At 51.2% G+C, this 17525-nt stretch overlaps 1 protein-coding gene across 2 annotated transcripts in view; it reads left to right on the top strand.

The window, feature by feature from the left end:
* LOC141075750 (uncharacterized) overlaps positions 1-17525 on the top strand; it is a 54859-nt gene that overhangs the window by 8351 nt on the left and 28983 nt on the right. For both annotated transcript variants that reach the window (XM_073562895.1, XM_073562896.1), the window contains exon 2: positions 10008-11289. In XM_073562895.1, coding sequence (XP_073418996.1) covers positions 10090-11289 — 1200 coding nt within the window. In that variant the 5' untranslated portion in view covers positions 10008-10089. The remainder of the gene's footprint in view (positions 1-10007; positions 11290-17525) is intronic.

The following is a 17525-nucleotide window of genomic DNA, read 5'->3' on the forward strand; positions in this document are numbered from 1 at the left end:
CTGCCCCCAATCCAAACAAAGAAGCATCTGTATGAACAAGGAAACGTTTAGTTGGATCGGGTGCGGCCAATACAAGGGTATTGGTGAGGGCGTCCTTTAGTTGGCGGAAGGCTTCCTCACACTCTGAGGTCCAGGTTACCTGGTGGGGTTGGTTCTTACGAGTCAAATCAGTGAGGGGCTTGGCTACGCTGCTGTAATTGGCAACGAATTTCCTGTAATACCCCGCTGTCCCTAAAAACGCCATGACCTCGGTTTTAGTGCGTGGCATGGGCCATTTGGCTATGGCCTCAATCTTGGCTGGTTCTGGTCGCTGTTTCCCACTTCCCACCCAATGCCCTAAATACTGAACCTCTGCTTTGCCTACGTGACACTTGTTTGGGTTCAGGGTGATTCCGGCCTGGTGGATCCTGTCCAATACTGTTTCTAGGTGATTTAGATGCTCTTCCCATGTTGCACTGTAGATGGCGATGTCATCCAGGTAGGCACAAGCATAGTCCTGGAGACCATCCAGAAGCCGGTCAGCCAGCCTTTGGAAGGTCGCCGAGGCATTCTTCATCCCGAATGGCATAAGTCGAAACTGGAAAAAGCCGAACAGGGTGACAAATGCCGTCTTGGGAATAGCGTCAGGACAAAGGGGAATCTGCCAGTAGCCTTTGCATAGATCGATGGTGGTCAAATACTTTGCCCCCACCAGCCGGTCTAACAACTCATCCACACGCGGCATGGGGTATGCATCCGTCACCGTTTTCTCATTGAGCTTATGATAGTCTACACAAAACCGTGTAGTCCCATCCTTCTTGGGCACTAACACTACGGGGGATGCCCAGGGACTATCTGACTCATCAATGACCCCTAAACGAAGCATCTCTTGTATCTCTTGTCGCATCCCCTCTCGTACAGACTCAGGGACGCGGAAGGGGTTTTGTCGCAGGGGGGTCTGATCCTGGGTCTCAACCTTGTGTTGTGCCAGGCGAGTGTACCCCGGTCTCTCTGAAAACATCCTCTGTCGCAGCCTCAACAACGCCTCCGCCTGCTGTCTCTCCCGGGGGCCTAGGTCTTCACCCAAGTGTACCTGGTCCCATGTTTTAGACTGAGTCCTTTCCCCTAAGACATCCGGCAAGGGAAGTCTGGCTAAATCCTCTGCTTCAGGTGCACAGATGACAACTACCTCTTTAGGGCGCTCCCGGTAGGGCTTCAGCATATTCACGTGGAACATGCGGATAACCCTGGGGTCGTCACAATCGGCGACATTATAGGTTGTGTCGGCTATTTTCCCCACTACCTGGTAGGGCCCCTGCCATGCAGCTTGGAACTTATTCTGCTTAGTGGGCTCTAACACCAGGACCTTCTGTCCTGTTTCCAAGGTGCGCTCTCTGGCCCTCCGATCGTACCATATGCGCTGGCGCCGCTGGGTCGCCTGCATGTTCTCAAGTACAGCCTGAGTCAGCTCCTGTAGGCGGTCCCGGAATTCCAGCACATAGGGTACAATAGGTACCCCTTCTATGAGGCCCTCCCCTTCCCAGTGTTCCAGCACTAAGTCTAGGGGTCCCCTTACCCGTCTCCCGTACACCAGCTCGAACGGGGAGAACCCCGTGGATTCTTGGGGCACCTCCCGATAGGCAAACAGGAGGTGTGGCAAGAATTTCTCCCAGTCCCTGTATGTACTGGTAAAATTCCCAATGAGCTGTTTTAATGTCCCGTTAAAGCGTTCACACAACCCATTGGTTTGCGGGTGGTACGGGGCGCTTCTAATGGACTTTACGCCGCACAGCTTCCACAGTTGGTTGGTCACCTCTGCTGTAAACTGGGTACCCTGGTCTGAGATAATCTCCCGGGGAAATCCAACCCGTGAGAAAACTTGGAGCAGGGCGCCTGCCACCGTCTCTGCCAGTATGTTAGGTAACGCAACCGCCTCTGGATACCGTGTGGCATAATCTACCACTGTCAATATATACTTTTTCCCGGACAGACTGGGTTTGGCTAACGGCCCTATCAAATCGACCGCTACTCGGCTAAATGGTTCCTCCACAATGGGGAGGGGGCGTAATTTGGCCTTGCATCGATTCCCCCCTCTTGCCTATGCCCTTCAAAAAGGGGAAGAAGGTGGACCCAGGCAACTATAGGCCGGTGAGTCTGACTTCTATACCAGGAAAGATCTTTGAACAAATTATTAAACAACATGTATGTCAATACCTGGATAAGAATGAAGTGATTAAACAGAGTCAGCATGGTTTTGTAACTAATAAGTCATGTCAGACTAATTTAATTTCCTTCTATGATGGTATTACTGATTGGGTGGATCAAGGAAATGCTGTAGATATAGTATATCTTGACTTCAGCAAAGCATTTGACAAAGTCTCTCATACAATCCTTATTGAAAAAATGACTAAGTATGGAATAGACAAGGCAACTGTTAGGTGGATTCATAACTGGCTTAGTGATCGGACCCAAAGAGTGGTCGTAAATGGCTGCACATCCAGTTGGAAGAATGTCTCAAGTGGGGTACCACAGGGCTCTGTCCTGGGCCCTGTATTGTTCAACATCTTTATCAACGATTTAGATGAAGGAATTGAGGGTAAACTGATTAAATTTGCTGATGACACAAAGCTAGGAGGGATAGCTAATACTAGAGAAGAGAGAGAGAGGATTCAAAAAGATTTAAATAAACTGGAGAAGTGGGCAGCAACTAACAGAATGGTTTTTAACAGGGAGAAATGCAAAGTACTACATCTGGGCAATAAAAATGAAAAAAGCATATATAGAATGGGAGGAATAGGGCTAAGTGACAGCACATGTGAAAAAGACTTGGGTATACTAATAGATCACAGACTGAATATGAGTCAACAGTGTGATGCAGCAGCAAAAAAGGCAAATGCAATTCTAGGATGTATTAACAGAAGCATACAGTCTAGATCACGTGAAGTAATTATTTCCCTCTACTCCTCTTTGGTCAGACCTCATCTGGAATATTGTGTCCAATTTTGGGCACCACATTTTAAAAAAGACATCAACAAACTGGAGCAAGTTCAGAAAAGAGCGACCAGAATGGTGACCGGTCTGCAAACCCTGTCTTATGAGGAAAGGTTGCAGGATTTGGGAATGTTTAGTTTGCAAAAGAGAAGACTGAGAGGAGACTTAATAGCTGTCTACAAATATCTAAAGGGCTGTCACATTGTAGAAGGATCAACTTTATTCTCATTTGCACAAGGAAAGACTAGAAGCAATGGGATGAAGCTGAATGGGAGGAGACACAGATTAGATATTAGAAAAAACTTTTTGACAGTTAGAGTGATCAATGAGTGGAACAGGCTGCCACGAGAAGTGGTGAGTTCTCCTTCAATGGAAGTCTTCAAACAGAGGCTGGACATACATCTAACTGGGATGATTTAGCGAATCCTGCTTTGAGCAGGGGGTTGGACCAGATGGCCCAGGAGGTCCCTTCCAACTCTACGATTCTATGATTCTATGACAACTGTCACAGGTCTGGCAGTACTGACAAACATCATAGGTTACCCCTGGCCAAAAGAAGTTTTGTGTCAGACGATGCCTGGTGCGACTGACGCTGAAGTGCCCGGCTAAGGGTATATCATGAGAGATTCGTAGTAGCGCCTGCCTATACTTCTTGGGAACTACCAGCTGTTTTATAGTGGGGCTCGTCCCTGTGTGGTGCTGCTCTGTGATCCGGTAGAGGAGTCCCTGCTTCCATACAAACTGTTCCCCTTCCAGTACTCCTCTCCCCTCCTGTGCCTTCCCTCGATATCCCTCTAATGAAGGATCCTCAAGTAACTCCCTCTTAAATTCATCTGGGGTGGCCCAAGAAATGTGTCTGGCTATGGGAATACGTGCAGGGCTGGGATGTCTTACCTGGGCCTCCTCTGAGTGTGATTCCGCCTCCGCAGCTCGAGCTTGTCTCCGGGTGGTCACAGGATAGGTCTCAGCCAGAGGGGCCACCGAGAATGCAGACAACATGGGCCCCAAGTCATTTCCCAGCAAGACGTCTGCAGGCAAATCCTCCATCAAGCCGACCTCAACAAGGCCATCCCCGACTCCCCAGTTCAGGTGAATCCTGGCAGTGGGTAGTCGATGTATGGCTCCCCCTGCTACACGGACTGCCACTGTCCGGTCCGTCTTCTCTTGGTCCCGGACGAGATGAGGCTTCACAAGGGTCAAAGTTGCTCCAGAATCTTAGTCCCTGCATACGTTTCCCATTAACCCACACGACCTGTCGATGCTGTTGTCGATTATCTGCCCGGGCTGCCTGCACGGGGTCTACTTCATGCAGCACTTCCTCCATCTCTTCCACCCCTTGGTTAGTCGTAGCCCCCAATGCCGGGTCAGCTTCGCCTTGGTAGCAGTGTACAGCAGCCTGGCTGAAGGTAGCTGTTCCCGCCTTTGGCCACTGGGTATGCTGAGTCCGGTTGGGGCATTGTCTTTGCAGGTGGCCCAGCTGACGGCAGGTGTGGCATCGCGCCCCAGGGGGACTGTGGTAGGCCGGGTTTCTAGCTGATCCCCCTACAATCTTCGGTGGTTTGGGGCCCTCCAGGTCCATGGGCGGACCCCTAGTGACCACCTTTGATCCGGAGAACTGCGGCCTCCTGGCATCATGATGATCATCGGCCAGACAAGCGGCTTCCTCAAGAGTCGTTGGCCGCCTGTCCCAAAGCCATTCCTGTGTCTCGGGGTTTAGTCCATTAAAGAATCGTTCTAACAGGAAGAGCTGGAGGACGTCCTCCTTAGTGGTTGCTTGGCTCCCTTGTACCCACTGTAGCAGTGACCGCCGTAATTTACAGGCCCATTCAGCGTGGGTATCGGTTACGCATTTTATAAGTCCGCTGAACTTTTGGCGGTAGGCCTCTGGTGTCAGCGCACACCGGGCCAAGATCTCTTCTTTGATCCGCTCATAGTTCATACAGTCCTCATCAGGTACCGTGCGGTAGGCTTCCGCTGCCCGGCCTGTCGGCTTGCTGGCCAGAATCTGAACCCGTTCCTCCGGCTTTACTTGATGAAGGGCACACTGCCGCTCAAAGTCCTGCAGAAAGCCATCAATGTCTTCCTCTGCCTCCCCCAACTGTCGGAAGGCATTATACTGGATCTTTTTGTGGCTTACTGTTGAAGGTACCTGGTCGAAGGCCAGAGCTCCCCCTGCTCGCTGGCTCTCCTCTCTCCGCTCTGCCATCTCCATCTTGGCCAGCTCCACTTTGGTCCGCTGTGCCATTTCCATCTTGGCTAGCTCTATCCTGGTCCGCTCGGCCATCTTTTCCTTCAGATCAGTACGCACATCAGCCATCACCTCTCGTATGATCTCTACTGCAGGGTTTGTGCCATAGAACGCCAGTCTATTGTTTACCTCCCTCTGGAATTCGGTCTCCTCCACGTTCACATTGGGGGGCACTGCACTTTCGTGTTCCATGGTGGCTGCTATCAAATCCGCTTTTGTTTTGTTGCTGGCGATCAACCCTCGGGTTTCCACCAGATCTTTTAATGTAGTCCTCTTTAACTTCTGGTAGTTATTTTCCATTCATTCCTTTCCTCCTGTAGAAGGGGTATCAAATCCCACTGTCTGCCACCAGTGTAACGGGGTCTTCCAAGCTGGGGTACCTCTTTCAGGACCACCCCGTGTTTTCGGAGGTCCGCTCTGCGTTGGCTGGAGTCTGAATGAATGACGCTGGCTGGAATTCCTCTGAGTGCATGGGCGCATATAAAAGATCACTGCTTCTCCACGTATTTCCAGTCTGACAACACTTTACTCACAGGACACAGAATATATCACACAGATACAGAGGGCTGGCCAATAGACAAGTGTCAGGCCAGACATGCATTACAAAAGCCGCAGGTGGCCGGAGCCTGCGGAGGTTTACTGTGGGAATTACAAAGGTGGGGGGAGGGCGGACACTGCTGATACATTAGGGACATGCATCTCACATGGAACCTATTATATATACATATAACTGCACAACATATTCTGGGTGCTGAGTGATTCTGTAACAAGGGCTCCGGGCCCGAGAAGGTGTGTAATGCAGGGGCCGTATTTACTGTATGTGGAGAGTGGGGGCCACGTGGCCTGCTGTCCTGGAGGCCGGACCTCATCTTTGGGCTGAATAGCGACAGCGTCCATGTGAAGCATTGGGAGACTGATGTGTTTCCCTCAATTCCAGGCCATAGACGGCACGTGCCCGACTCCATCACCGGCCGTATCACACAATTATCCACATCACCACTGGGGGACAAGACTGGACAGGGTGTGGGCCGCCGACACGAGTGACGCAGAGCAACATCCTCATCATGTGCACTTCATGGTGTCCTCATACACAAATGGACCCAGGACAGCGGGGGGCTACAGCCCTGTATATCTCCTCACACGCATGTGGACCCAGGACAGTGGGGGGCTACAGCCCTGTATTACTCCTCATGTGAACCCAGGACAGTGGGGGGCTACAGTCCTGTATTACTTCTCATACACACGTGGACCCAGGACAGCGGGGGGCTACAGCCCTGTATATCTCCTCACACGCACGTGGACCCAGGACAGTGGGGGGCTACAGCCCTGTATTACTCCTCATACACGTGGACCCAGGACAGCGGGGGGCTACAGTCCTGTATTACTTCTCATACACACGTGGACCCAGGACAGCGGGGGGCTACAGCCCTGTATAACTCCTCACACGCACGTGGACCCAGGACAGCGGGGGGCTACAGCCCTGTATATCTCCTCACACGCACGTGGACCCAGGACAGCGGGGGGCTACAGCCCTGTATATCTCCTCACACGCACGTGGACCCAGGACAGCGGGGGGCTACAGCCCTGTATATCTCCTCACACGCACGTGGACCCAGGACAGTGGGGGGCTACAGCCCTGTATTACTCCTCATACATGTGAACCCAGGACAGTGGGGGGCTACAGCCCTGTATTACTCCTCATACACACGTGGACCCAGGACAGCGGGGGGCTACAGCCCTGTATTACTCCTCATACACACGTGGACCCAGGACAGCGGGGGGCTACAGTCCTGTATTACTCCTCATACACGTGGACCCAGGACAGCGGGGGGCTACAGCCCTGTATTACTCCTCATACACACGTGGACCCAGGACAGCGGGGGGCTACAGTCCTGTATTACTCCTCATACACACGTGGACCCAGGACAGCGGGGGGCTACAGTCCTGTATTACTCCTCATACACGTGGACCCAGGACAGTGGGGGGGCTACAGCCCTGTATTACTCCTCATACACGTGGACCCAGGACAGCGGGGGCTACAGCCCTGTATTACTCCTCATACACGTGGACCCAGGACAGTGGGGGGGCTACAGCCCTGTATTACTCCTCATACACACGTGGACCCAGGACAGTGGGGGGCTACAGCCCTGTATTACTCCTCATACACACGTGGACCCAGGACAGCGGGGGGCTACAGCCCTGTATTACTCCTCATACACACGTGGACCCAGGACAGCGGGGGGCTACAGCCCTGTATTACTCCTCATACACACGTGGACCCAGGACAGCGGGGGGCTACAGCCCTGTATTACTCCTCATACACACGTGGACCCAGGACAGCGGGGGGGCTACAGCCCTGTATTACTCCTCATACACACGTGGACCCAGGACAGCGGGGGGCTACAGTCCTGTATTACTCCTCATACACACGTGGACCCAGGACAGCGGGGGGCTACAGTCCTGTATTACTCCTCATACACGTGGACCCAGGACAGTGGGGGGGCTACAGCCCTGTATTACTCCTCATACACGTGGACCCAGGACAGCGGGGGCTACAGCCCTGTATTACTCCTCATACACGTGGACCCAGGACAGTGGGGGGGCTACAGCCCTGTATTACTCCTCATACACACGTGGACCCAGGACAGTGGGGGGGCTACAGCCCTGTATTACTCCTCATACACACGTGGACCCAGGACAGCGGGGGGCTACAGCCCTGTATTACTCCTCATACACACGTGGACCCAGGACAGCGGGGGGCTACAGCCCTGTATTACTCCTCATACACACGTGGACCCAGGACAGCGGGGGGCTACAGCCCTGTATTACTCCTCATACACACGTGGACCCAGGACAGCGGGGGGCTACAGCCCTGTATTACTCCTCATACACATGTGGACCCAGGACAGCGGGGGGCTACAGCCCTGTATTACTCCTCATACACGTGGACCCAGGACAGTGGGGGGGCTACAGTCCTGTATTACTCCTCATACACGTGGACCCAGGACAGTGGGGGGGCTACAGCCCTGTATTACTCCTCATACACGTGGACCCAGGACAGTGGGGGGGCTACAGTCCTGTATTACTCCTCATACACGTGGACCCAGGACAGTGGGGGGGCTACAGTCCTGTATTACTCCTCATACACGTGGACCCAGGACAGTGGGGGGGCTACAGTCCTGTATTACTCCTCATACACGTGGACCCAGGACAGTGGGGGGGCTACAGCCCTGTATTACTCCTCATACACGTGGACCCAGGACAGTGGGGGGGCTACAGCCCTGTATTACTCCTCATACACGTGGACCCAGGACAGTGGGGGGGGCTACAGCCCTGTATTACTCCTCATACACGTGGACCCAGGACAGTGGGGGGGCTACAGCCCTGTATTACTCCTCATACACGTGGACCCAGGACAGTGGGGGGGCTACAGCCCTGTATTACTCCTCACACGCACGTGGACCCAGGACAGTGGGGGGCTACAGCCCTGTATTACTCCTCATACACGTGGACCCAGGACAGCGGGGGGCTACAGCCCTGTATTACTCCTCATACACGTGGACCCAGGACAGTGGGGGGCTACAGCCCTGTATTACTCCTCATACACGTGGACCCAGGACAGTGGGGGGGCTACAGCCCTGTATTACTCCTCATACACGTGGACCCAGGACAGCGGTGGGCTACAGCCCTGTATTACTCCATTAGTGATAAGGTGCTATCCGAGCTTACTCATGTCCCCTCGCCTCCATGTCTCGTGCCTAACGAATAGAGAATCCTTGCATATGTTGCGGCTGTTGAACAGCGGTGAGACGTGCAGCGATGGGGACTCGAGTATTGTTTTCGACCACGATGAAATTCCTTGATTAGGACACGAGCGTGCTTGGATGATGCCTTATTCTAGTGTAGGGAGGTTGAACTGACGGATAGATCTGCCTGTAGGAAGAGGCAGAAGGGTAGCGCAGTGTAGGTACAAAAGCGCTGAGATAAAGAGAAAGGGGTGCTGTGTTGCCGTTTGACCATTAGAGGGCAGTGGGGAGTGTAGGAATGTGACTGTGTAACTGCCATTGGTCAAAGAAACTGTCAGGTGATAGTGGGCGGAGCTACCAGGACTGGGAGTATAAGAGGTTGAGGGAAGGTTCTGGAAAGTCCAGTCAGCCAGGGGAGCTCATTAGTAAGGAGGTTCTGCTGTAGAGAGAGAGAGACGGTAGAAAGGCTCCACAGAGGAACTGACAGTTGAGACGGTCCCGGGGGGGTGACCCAGAGGACAGTAGTTGCAGACGTAGACGGTCGGAGGGTACCAAGCGGACGGCGTACTTGGAATGGTGAAGCGCTGTGGTGGATTGACCTAGGGCAGCCACAGTGAGAAGAGCCACAAAGGACGCCACGACGGTAAAAATAACAAGTGAAGGTACCCGGGTCTGTTAATAAAAGAAGTGTGAAATTCCTGTGGTGAATTGCAGTGGTCATCAGTGAGGCGGCCAATAAAGACGGACCTGTTGAATACAACCCTTGTCTCAGTCTCGTGTCTGTCGGCGGCAAGAAGTGGGTCACCCCCCATCCCTGTTGGTTACTCTCTCGCCTATCCTACACTAGCATGCTCGCTCATCGCTAGTCCTAATCCATACGGCGCCAGGACGGCCGTTCCCCGGCAGCTTTTTCTTGTTTTAGACCTTGCTAGAGCTCTAGTTTGGTGCACATACTCATGTTTCGCCATTATTGTGTTCTTTCACTATTCTATATATTGAGCTTCGGCTTCTTATGGTGACGTTTTTGTTTTGTTTTTTATTAGAGACTGAAGATTTTCACTTGAGAATGGCCTGAGCAGCCGCCACCACCGACAACTGCAGATTCGGGCCCTTACTACGAAGCAGATGGATGATGCAAAGGATGTCTCCATGGTAACTTCAAGGACCTCGCCATCCCCACCTTTACCTCCATGCCCACCAACCCTACCAGCTAGTGAACTCCCACTTCAGTCAGAAGTTTCTTTACCTCCACCACCTCCTCCAACAGGAAGATTTGGCCTGCCGTCACCACCATCTCCGCCATGTTATGGAACGTCTCTTCGCAATGCTACGTCCCCACTGCCGCCGTATTATGGAAAGTCCCTTCATGCTGCTCTGCCTCCACCACCACCATCTTATGTAACATCTCTTCCCGATGCTCCACCCCCACCACCACCATCTTTTGCAACATCTATTCAATCTACTCTACCTCCACCATCGCCATCTTATGGAATGTCTGTTCCTGTTGCTCCGCCCCCGCCACCGCAATCTTTTGGAACATCTCTTCCATCTACTCCACCCCCACCACCGCCATCTTATCGAATGTCTCTTCCCACTGCTCCACCCCCACCACCACCATCTTTTGAAACATCTCTTTCATCTACTCCACCCCCACCACTGCCATCTCATGGAACGTCTGTTCCTGCTGCTCCGCCGCCATCTCATGGAACATCTGTTCCTGCTGCTCCGCCCCCACCGCCGCCATCTCATGGAACGTCTGTTCCAGCTGCTCCGCCCCCACCGCCGCCATCTCATGGAACGTCTGTTCCAGCTGCTCCGCCCCCACCGCCGCCATCTCATGGAACGTCTGTTCCAGCTGCTCCGCCCCCACCGCCGCCATCTCATGGAACGTCTGTTCCAGCTGCTCCGCCCCCACCGCCGCCATCTCATGGAACATCTGTTCCAGCTGCTCCGCCCCCACCGCCGCCATCTCATGGAATGTCTCTTCCTGCTGCTCCGCCCCCACCACCGCCATCTTGTGGAACGTCTCTTCCTGCTGCTCTGCTTCCACCACCTTATGGAACATCTCTTCCAGCTGCTACACACCCACACTTAGATCATCGTAGACCAAAATTGCGCAACTTTAACTGGGATGCGCTGCCCGCTGATCGGGTTCTGGGAGGTCGGAACCTCTGGACTTGTGGCCCTCAGGGGAATAGTCTGCAGATAGATGTGGTTCACATGGAGGAACTTTTTGGACAAAGAGAGGAACCACGTAAACTGCGAGGAACCAAGAGCTTCAAGGCCCGATCCCATCAAGGTGTCACTGAGCGCGACATGAAGGAGGTAGGAGAGGAATTATTCTATTCATTAGTATTGATCACATAGACCTCACTGAGCAGAACGTCTTCCATTGAGACTCAGCCGCCTTGCTTCTCTTTGATGTTTGTCTCCATCTTGTCCTATCAGACTCGTCTACTAGAACTTCATCCATCTTTGTGAGTGAAGCTTTCACTTCAGATGGATTGTAAGAACATTTTGTCAAATTGAATGTTAAAGATTGTTTAATATAGTAGGAAAGAGACAGAGCTTGGCCCCAGGCCCCCCGCCTCAGTGGCCTGCCCTTAGCCAGCTACTGATGCTACAGTTGTGGCCAAAAGTATTGACACCCCTGCAATTCTGTCAGATAATACTCAGTTTCTTCATGAAAATGATTGCAAACACAAATTCTTTGGTATTATCTTCATTTAATTTGTCTTAAATGAAAAAACACAAAAAGATTTGTCCTAAAGCCGAATTGGATATAATTCACACCAAACATAAAGAGGGTGGACAAAAGTATTGGCACTGTTCGAAAAATCATGTGATGCTTCTCTAATTTGTGTAATTAACAGCACCTGTAACTTACCTGTGGTACCTAACAGGTGTTGGCAATAACTAAATCGCACTTGCAGCCAGTTGACATGGATTAAAGTTGACTCAACCTCTGTCCTGTGTCCTTGTGTGCACCACATTGAGCATGGAGAAAAGAAAGAAGACCAAAGAACTGTCTGAGGACTTGAGAAACCAAATTGTGAGGAAGCATGAGCAATCTCAAGGCTACAAGTCCATCTCCAAAGACCTGAATGTTCCGGTGTCTGCCGTGCGCAGTGTCATCAAGAAGTTTAAAGCCCATGGCACTGTGGCTAACCTCCCTAGATGTGGACGGAAAAGAAAAATTGACAAGAGATTTCAAAGCAAGATTGAGCAGATGTTGGATAAAGAACCTCGACTAACATCCAAACAAGTTCAAGCTGCCCTGCAGTCCGAGGGTACAACAGTGTCAACCCGTACTATCCGTCGGCGTCTGAATGAAAAGGGACTGTATGGTAGGAGACCCAGGAAGACCCCACTTCTTACCCCGAGACATAAAGCCAGGCTGTAGTTTGCCAAAACTTACCTGAAAAAGCCTAAAATGTTTTGGAAGAATGTTCTCTGGTCAGATGAGACAAAAATAGAGCTTTTTGGGCAAAGGCATCAACATAGAGTTTACAGGAGAAAAAAAGAGGCATTCAAAGAAAAAAACACGGTGCCTACAATCAAACATGGCGGAGGTTCCCTGATGTTTTGGGGTTGCTTTGCTGCCTCTGGCACTGGACTGCTTGACCGTGTGCATGGCATTATGAAGTCTGAAGACTACCAACAAATTTTGCAGCATAATGTAGGGCCCAGTGTGAGAAAGCTGGGTCTCCCTCAGAGGTCATGGGTCTTCCAGCAGGACAATGACCCAAAACACACTTCAGAATGCACTAGAAAATGGTTTGAGAGAAAGCACTGGAGACTTCTAAGGTGGCCAGCAATGAGTCCAGACCTGAATCCCATAGAACACCTGTGGTGAGATCTAAAAATGGCAGTTTGGAGAAGGCCCCCTTCTAATATCAGGGACCTGGAGCAGTTTGCCAAAGAAGAATGGTCTAAAATTCCAGCAGAGCATTGTAAGAAACTCATTGATGGTTTCCGGAAGCGGTTAGTCGCAGTTATTTTGGCTAAAGGTTGTGCAACCAAGTATTAGGCTGAGGGTGCCAATACTTTTGTCTGGCCCATTTTTGGAGTTTTGTGTGAAATGATCAATGTTTTGCTTTTTGCTTCATCCTCTTTTGTGTTTTTTCATTTAAGACAAATTAAATGAAGATAATACCAAAGAATTTGTTTTGCAGTCATTTTCAGGAAGAAACTGAGTATTATCTGACAGAATTGCAGGGGTGTCAATACTTTTGACCACAACTGTATAATCCACCACAACTGCCATATAATTTTTTTTTTTTTTTTGCTTTATAAATTGAAATACAAAGAACACGTCCATATCAGAAGGACGCAGATTTTAGGGGACAAAGCTCCCAACCAAAAATTCATCACACACTACGAATAAGGTGCCGCTTGACAGGTGACAATACCACGGAAATTGGCTTAGAGTTAAAGAGTAATTAAACTTTTTTTTTTTTACTAATTATTGATCAGTTTGTGCAAAGTTATGTCTTTTGTAACATGCTCCATTACCTCATTTTGCTCCGTTTTTCTCCAGCACCATGTTGTCCTGCTGTTTAGAACTGCCCAGCTAATACTTTTTAAAGCTACTTTGAATTGCTGCTTTAGCAAGAACCCTTGCTTGAACACTATTTACAGGCATCCCTTGCACCCCTATTTAAAATTTCCCTCCACCTTAGGGCTCATACTCACTTGCGAGAGACTCACACGAATACCCGGCACTGTCGTCGGTACTCGGCATAGAAATACATGTAGCCGCATGCTCCGCTCCCAGTGCCGGCGGCAGTGCCAGGTTTTCATGCGAAAGAATCGTGGGAGTCTCTCGCAAGTGAGTATGAGCTGTTATGAATGGGTCACCGAGGAGGATGGCAGGCCCAGGCTAAGCCACAGAAAACCAGAGAGGTTGGTAACTAAGCGGATTGCAGACCCCTGATCCTATCCACACAACTAGCAGTAGCCGTGGAGCGTACCTACGATGATCCTAGATGCCTCGACACAGCTGGAGAGCTAAATAAGCCTAAAGAAAGAAAGGAGAAATCTAAACTGCCCTGGAGCAGACCCCAAAGGAATAGATAGCCCCCAAACATATATTGTCGGTGAGACAAGACGAAAACACAAACGCAGGCAGGAAAATAGACTGAGCAAATGATGGGGGCCCACACTGACTAGACAGGAAAGGAAAGACACTGTCTGCAATCACGCAAAAAACCCTGCAAAAAGTCCAACACGTCTGATGCACAAAAAACATTGAAGTCGCATGACTTCGCCCCCCACTATATCAGCACTCTGGTATGATCTGAAAGCAAAGCAAAAAGAGACCAATAGAACAGGGGACAAAACAAACTGGCACAAGCAGTAACATATGGGCGGTGATTCAGCACAGCCCCAGCCGGAGCTGGCTGATCCGCACAAAGCAGAGAGAGACAAAACCAGATCAAATGCAAACAGAATAGCAAATGAACCACTTAGCTGAACCATGCAGGGACAGAGCAGGAGACATCAGACCTCAGAAGGCACAGGAAGAAAATCACCAGCAGGGATAGAGGGAGTCAGCTGTCTTAAATCCCAATCTGAAACCCCAGATCTCCAATCGTCATCCTCATTATCAGGTGGCCAGCCTGTGTCAATCAGATCAGCTCCACTACCTCCAGTAACCACCAGAGGGAGCCCAGAAAGAGAACTCGCAACTTCTGTCAATCTGACCAGCTCCACTACCTTCAGTAATAACCAGAGGGGGACCAGAAAGAGGATTCACAACAATGAGCCCTTACACACAGTTTTTGCATACAGTGATAAAGTATGGATTCTTGCTAGAGCAGAAGTTCAAAGCAGCTCATAAAAGAGCATGAACGAAGCTGGTTAAACGGCACTCTCAGCATGGAACTTATGAGAAAAGGAAGCAAATTCAGGTGATGGGTATATTTCAAACATTCACATCTTGGCAAAAGCTGATCAATAATTAGTAATTAAACTTATTTTTTTAACAACTTCACTGACAGCTGAGGACAGTGAAAATTGCTGTAGTCAGACTATATGAAAATAGCAAGATTAACGTCATAAGTCGCTTTAAAGGGTAAAGGTTATGGCTCATGTTGAGGGGCCGACCGCAGTCAGTGACCACTCGCCGATGATTAACAATGACTTTTTGTCTCGCTGATACCGCTAGGGAGGCTCGCTGTCTCCACAGCTGACTGATACCGCTAGGGAGATGTATGGCGGTGCAGCACTGTGGAGAGGACAGGTAGGTAGAGATGAGGAGGAGATGTAGGGCGGTGCAGCACTGTGGAGAGGACAGGTAGGCAGAGATGAGGAGGAGATGTAGGGCGGTGCAGCACTGTGGAGAGGACAGGTAGGCAGAGATGAGGAGGAGATGTAGGGCGGTGCAGCACTGTGGAGAGGACAGGGTCGGTAGAGATGAGGAGGAGATGTAGGGCGGTGCAGCACTGTGGAGAGGACAGGGTCGGTAGAGATGAGGAGGAGACGTAGGGCGGTGCAGCACTGTGGAGAGGACAGGGTCGGTAGAGATGAGGAGGAGACGTAGGGCGGTGCAGCACTGTGGAGAGGACAGGGTCGGTAGAGATGAGGAGGAGACGTAGGGCGGTGCAGCACTGTGGAGAGGACAGGGTCGGTAGAGATGAGGAGGAGACGTAGGGTGGTGCAGCACTGTGGAGAGGACAGGGTCGGTAGAGATGAGGAGGAGACGTAGGGTGGTGCAGCACTGTGGAGAGGACAGGGTCGGTAGAGATGAGGAGGAGACGTAGGGTGGTGCAGCACTGTGGAGAGGACAGGGTCGGTAGAGATGAGGAGACGTAGGGCGGTGCAGCACTGTGGAGAGGACAGGTAGGTAGAGATGAGGAGGAGACGTAGGGCGGTGCAGCACTGTGGAGAGGACAGGTAGGTAGAGATGAGGAGGAGATGTAGGTCGGTGCAGCACTGTTGAGAGCTTTGTGGGTGACAGATAAGATTAGCCATTTGCAACAGAATACAAACAGTGCAATGACTGGCACAAGATGGAGGCCTCGGTGTAATGGGTGTTCAGGTCATGACAAAATCACTTCCTATGACATGTCGGCTGCTCGATCTCTTTCCATTTCTGGCACAGGACAGCATCACGCTTGAGCACACTGTGGCCATCTTGGTACAGACTGCGGTTTCTTCCATCCTTGTATCACTGTTATGTGCCTCCTGCCTGAAGCCAAATACTTTATAAACCAGATTAAGGCTGTGCGCCCACGTTGCGTTTTTGTAAGCGTTTCCGCAGAGTTTGTGCCGGATCAGACGCTGCAGAAGCGCTTACAAGATGCTTCCAATTAATTAGCATGCGTTTTTGGCTTTTTGTGCCAATGCATGCGTTTTTAACCGCTCAGGAATCGCTTAGCGGCTAAAACGCAGCATGCTCATTGATTTCCACATAGCTGAGCGGTTTTAGCCACCCCCAATGTTCCCTGAAAACGCGTGTCAAACGCGTCAAAAACACAAGAATCGCACGGAAAAAGACGCGTGTCTTCTGTGAACGGGGATGCGATTCCTGAGCACATGGCCTTAGTCACACTAAAACCTATAGGACAGATGGACGTAGCGCTGAGTCCATAACTCTAAGAGATACAGACTTATTCCAGCATGGAGCGCCGGTTACATCAATATTATTGTAATTTAAAGGGAACCTGTCACCCCCAGGGTGTTTTTCACTCAGAGAGCCACCTTCAGCATCAGTGTTATGAAGTATTCACACTGCGGGATCAGGGGACTCCAAGACACGCAGGCGCGATAGCTTGATTGCCATTCCCAGACAGCGCGCACTGCGCATGCCCGGGAACTTTTGAAACAACGCAGGCGCTCTCCGGCATGTAAAGCAAACAGCAATACAGGAGGAGGTGGGGTAGGGACGCAACACAGCGATGGACAACTGGGAGGCGGCTTAAACGGAGGGACACTCCATACCTCTGTGACGGAATCCAGGTATGAGGACCTAGTTATAAAAGTCAATATTTCGCCGTTAATGGGGGTCAGAAGCAGAAGAGTCACCTTCACAGAATGCAGTCTTAGTGCTGCTGACGGTGGCTCTTTTAGTGACAGGTTCCCTTTAATAGCTAATTTGCTTGCTGTGTTTTATTAGTGATTTGCTTGTCAGTTCATACTCGGGAATCAGTGTTTGTATTGAGTGGCGACCAGCAGAGGGAGGCGAGCAAGTTAGGGGTGCGTCACACTAAGTGATCTCGCTGTGAGTGGCAGGCATCAGCGAACGCCCCCCGCCGGGTATCGCTGATAGTGCAGGATCGTCCTGGGCCATTTTTCAATCGTTGGTCTCCCGCTGGGCAGCGCGCATCACTGCGTGTGACAGCGAGAGACCAATGATCAGCGAGCTCCCAGTGCTGTAAGCAGAAGCTGGTAACCAGGGTTAATGGTGGGTAACCAAGCGCGCGCTTCCCTTAGTTACCCGCTGCGTACCCTGGATACCAGCGTGCGCGCGCTGGGAGCTGGTAACCAAGGTAAATAGCGGGTAACTAAGCGCCATGGATTCCCCACGTGAACTGTTCCGCTCCCCGTTCTGCTGAAGG

This window comes from Dendrobates tinctorius, unplaced genomic scaffold (assembly GCF_039654945.1).
Source record: "Dendrobates tinctorius isolate UK_male_01 unplaced genomic scaffold, ASM3965494v1 ptg000369l, whole genome shotgun sequence".
NCBI classification, from domain to species: domain Eukaryota; kingdom Metazoa; phylum Chordata; class Amphibia; order Anura; family Dendrobatidae; genus Dendrobates; species Dendrobates tinctorius.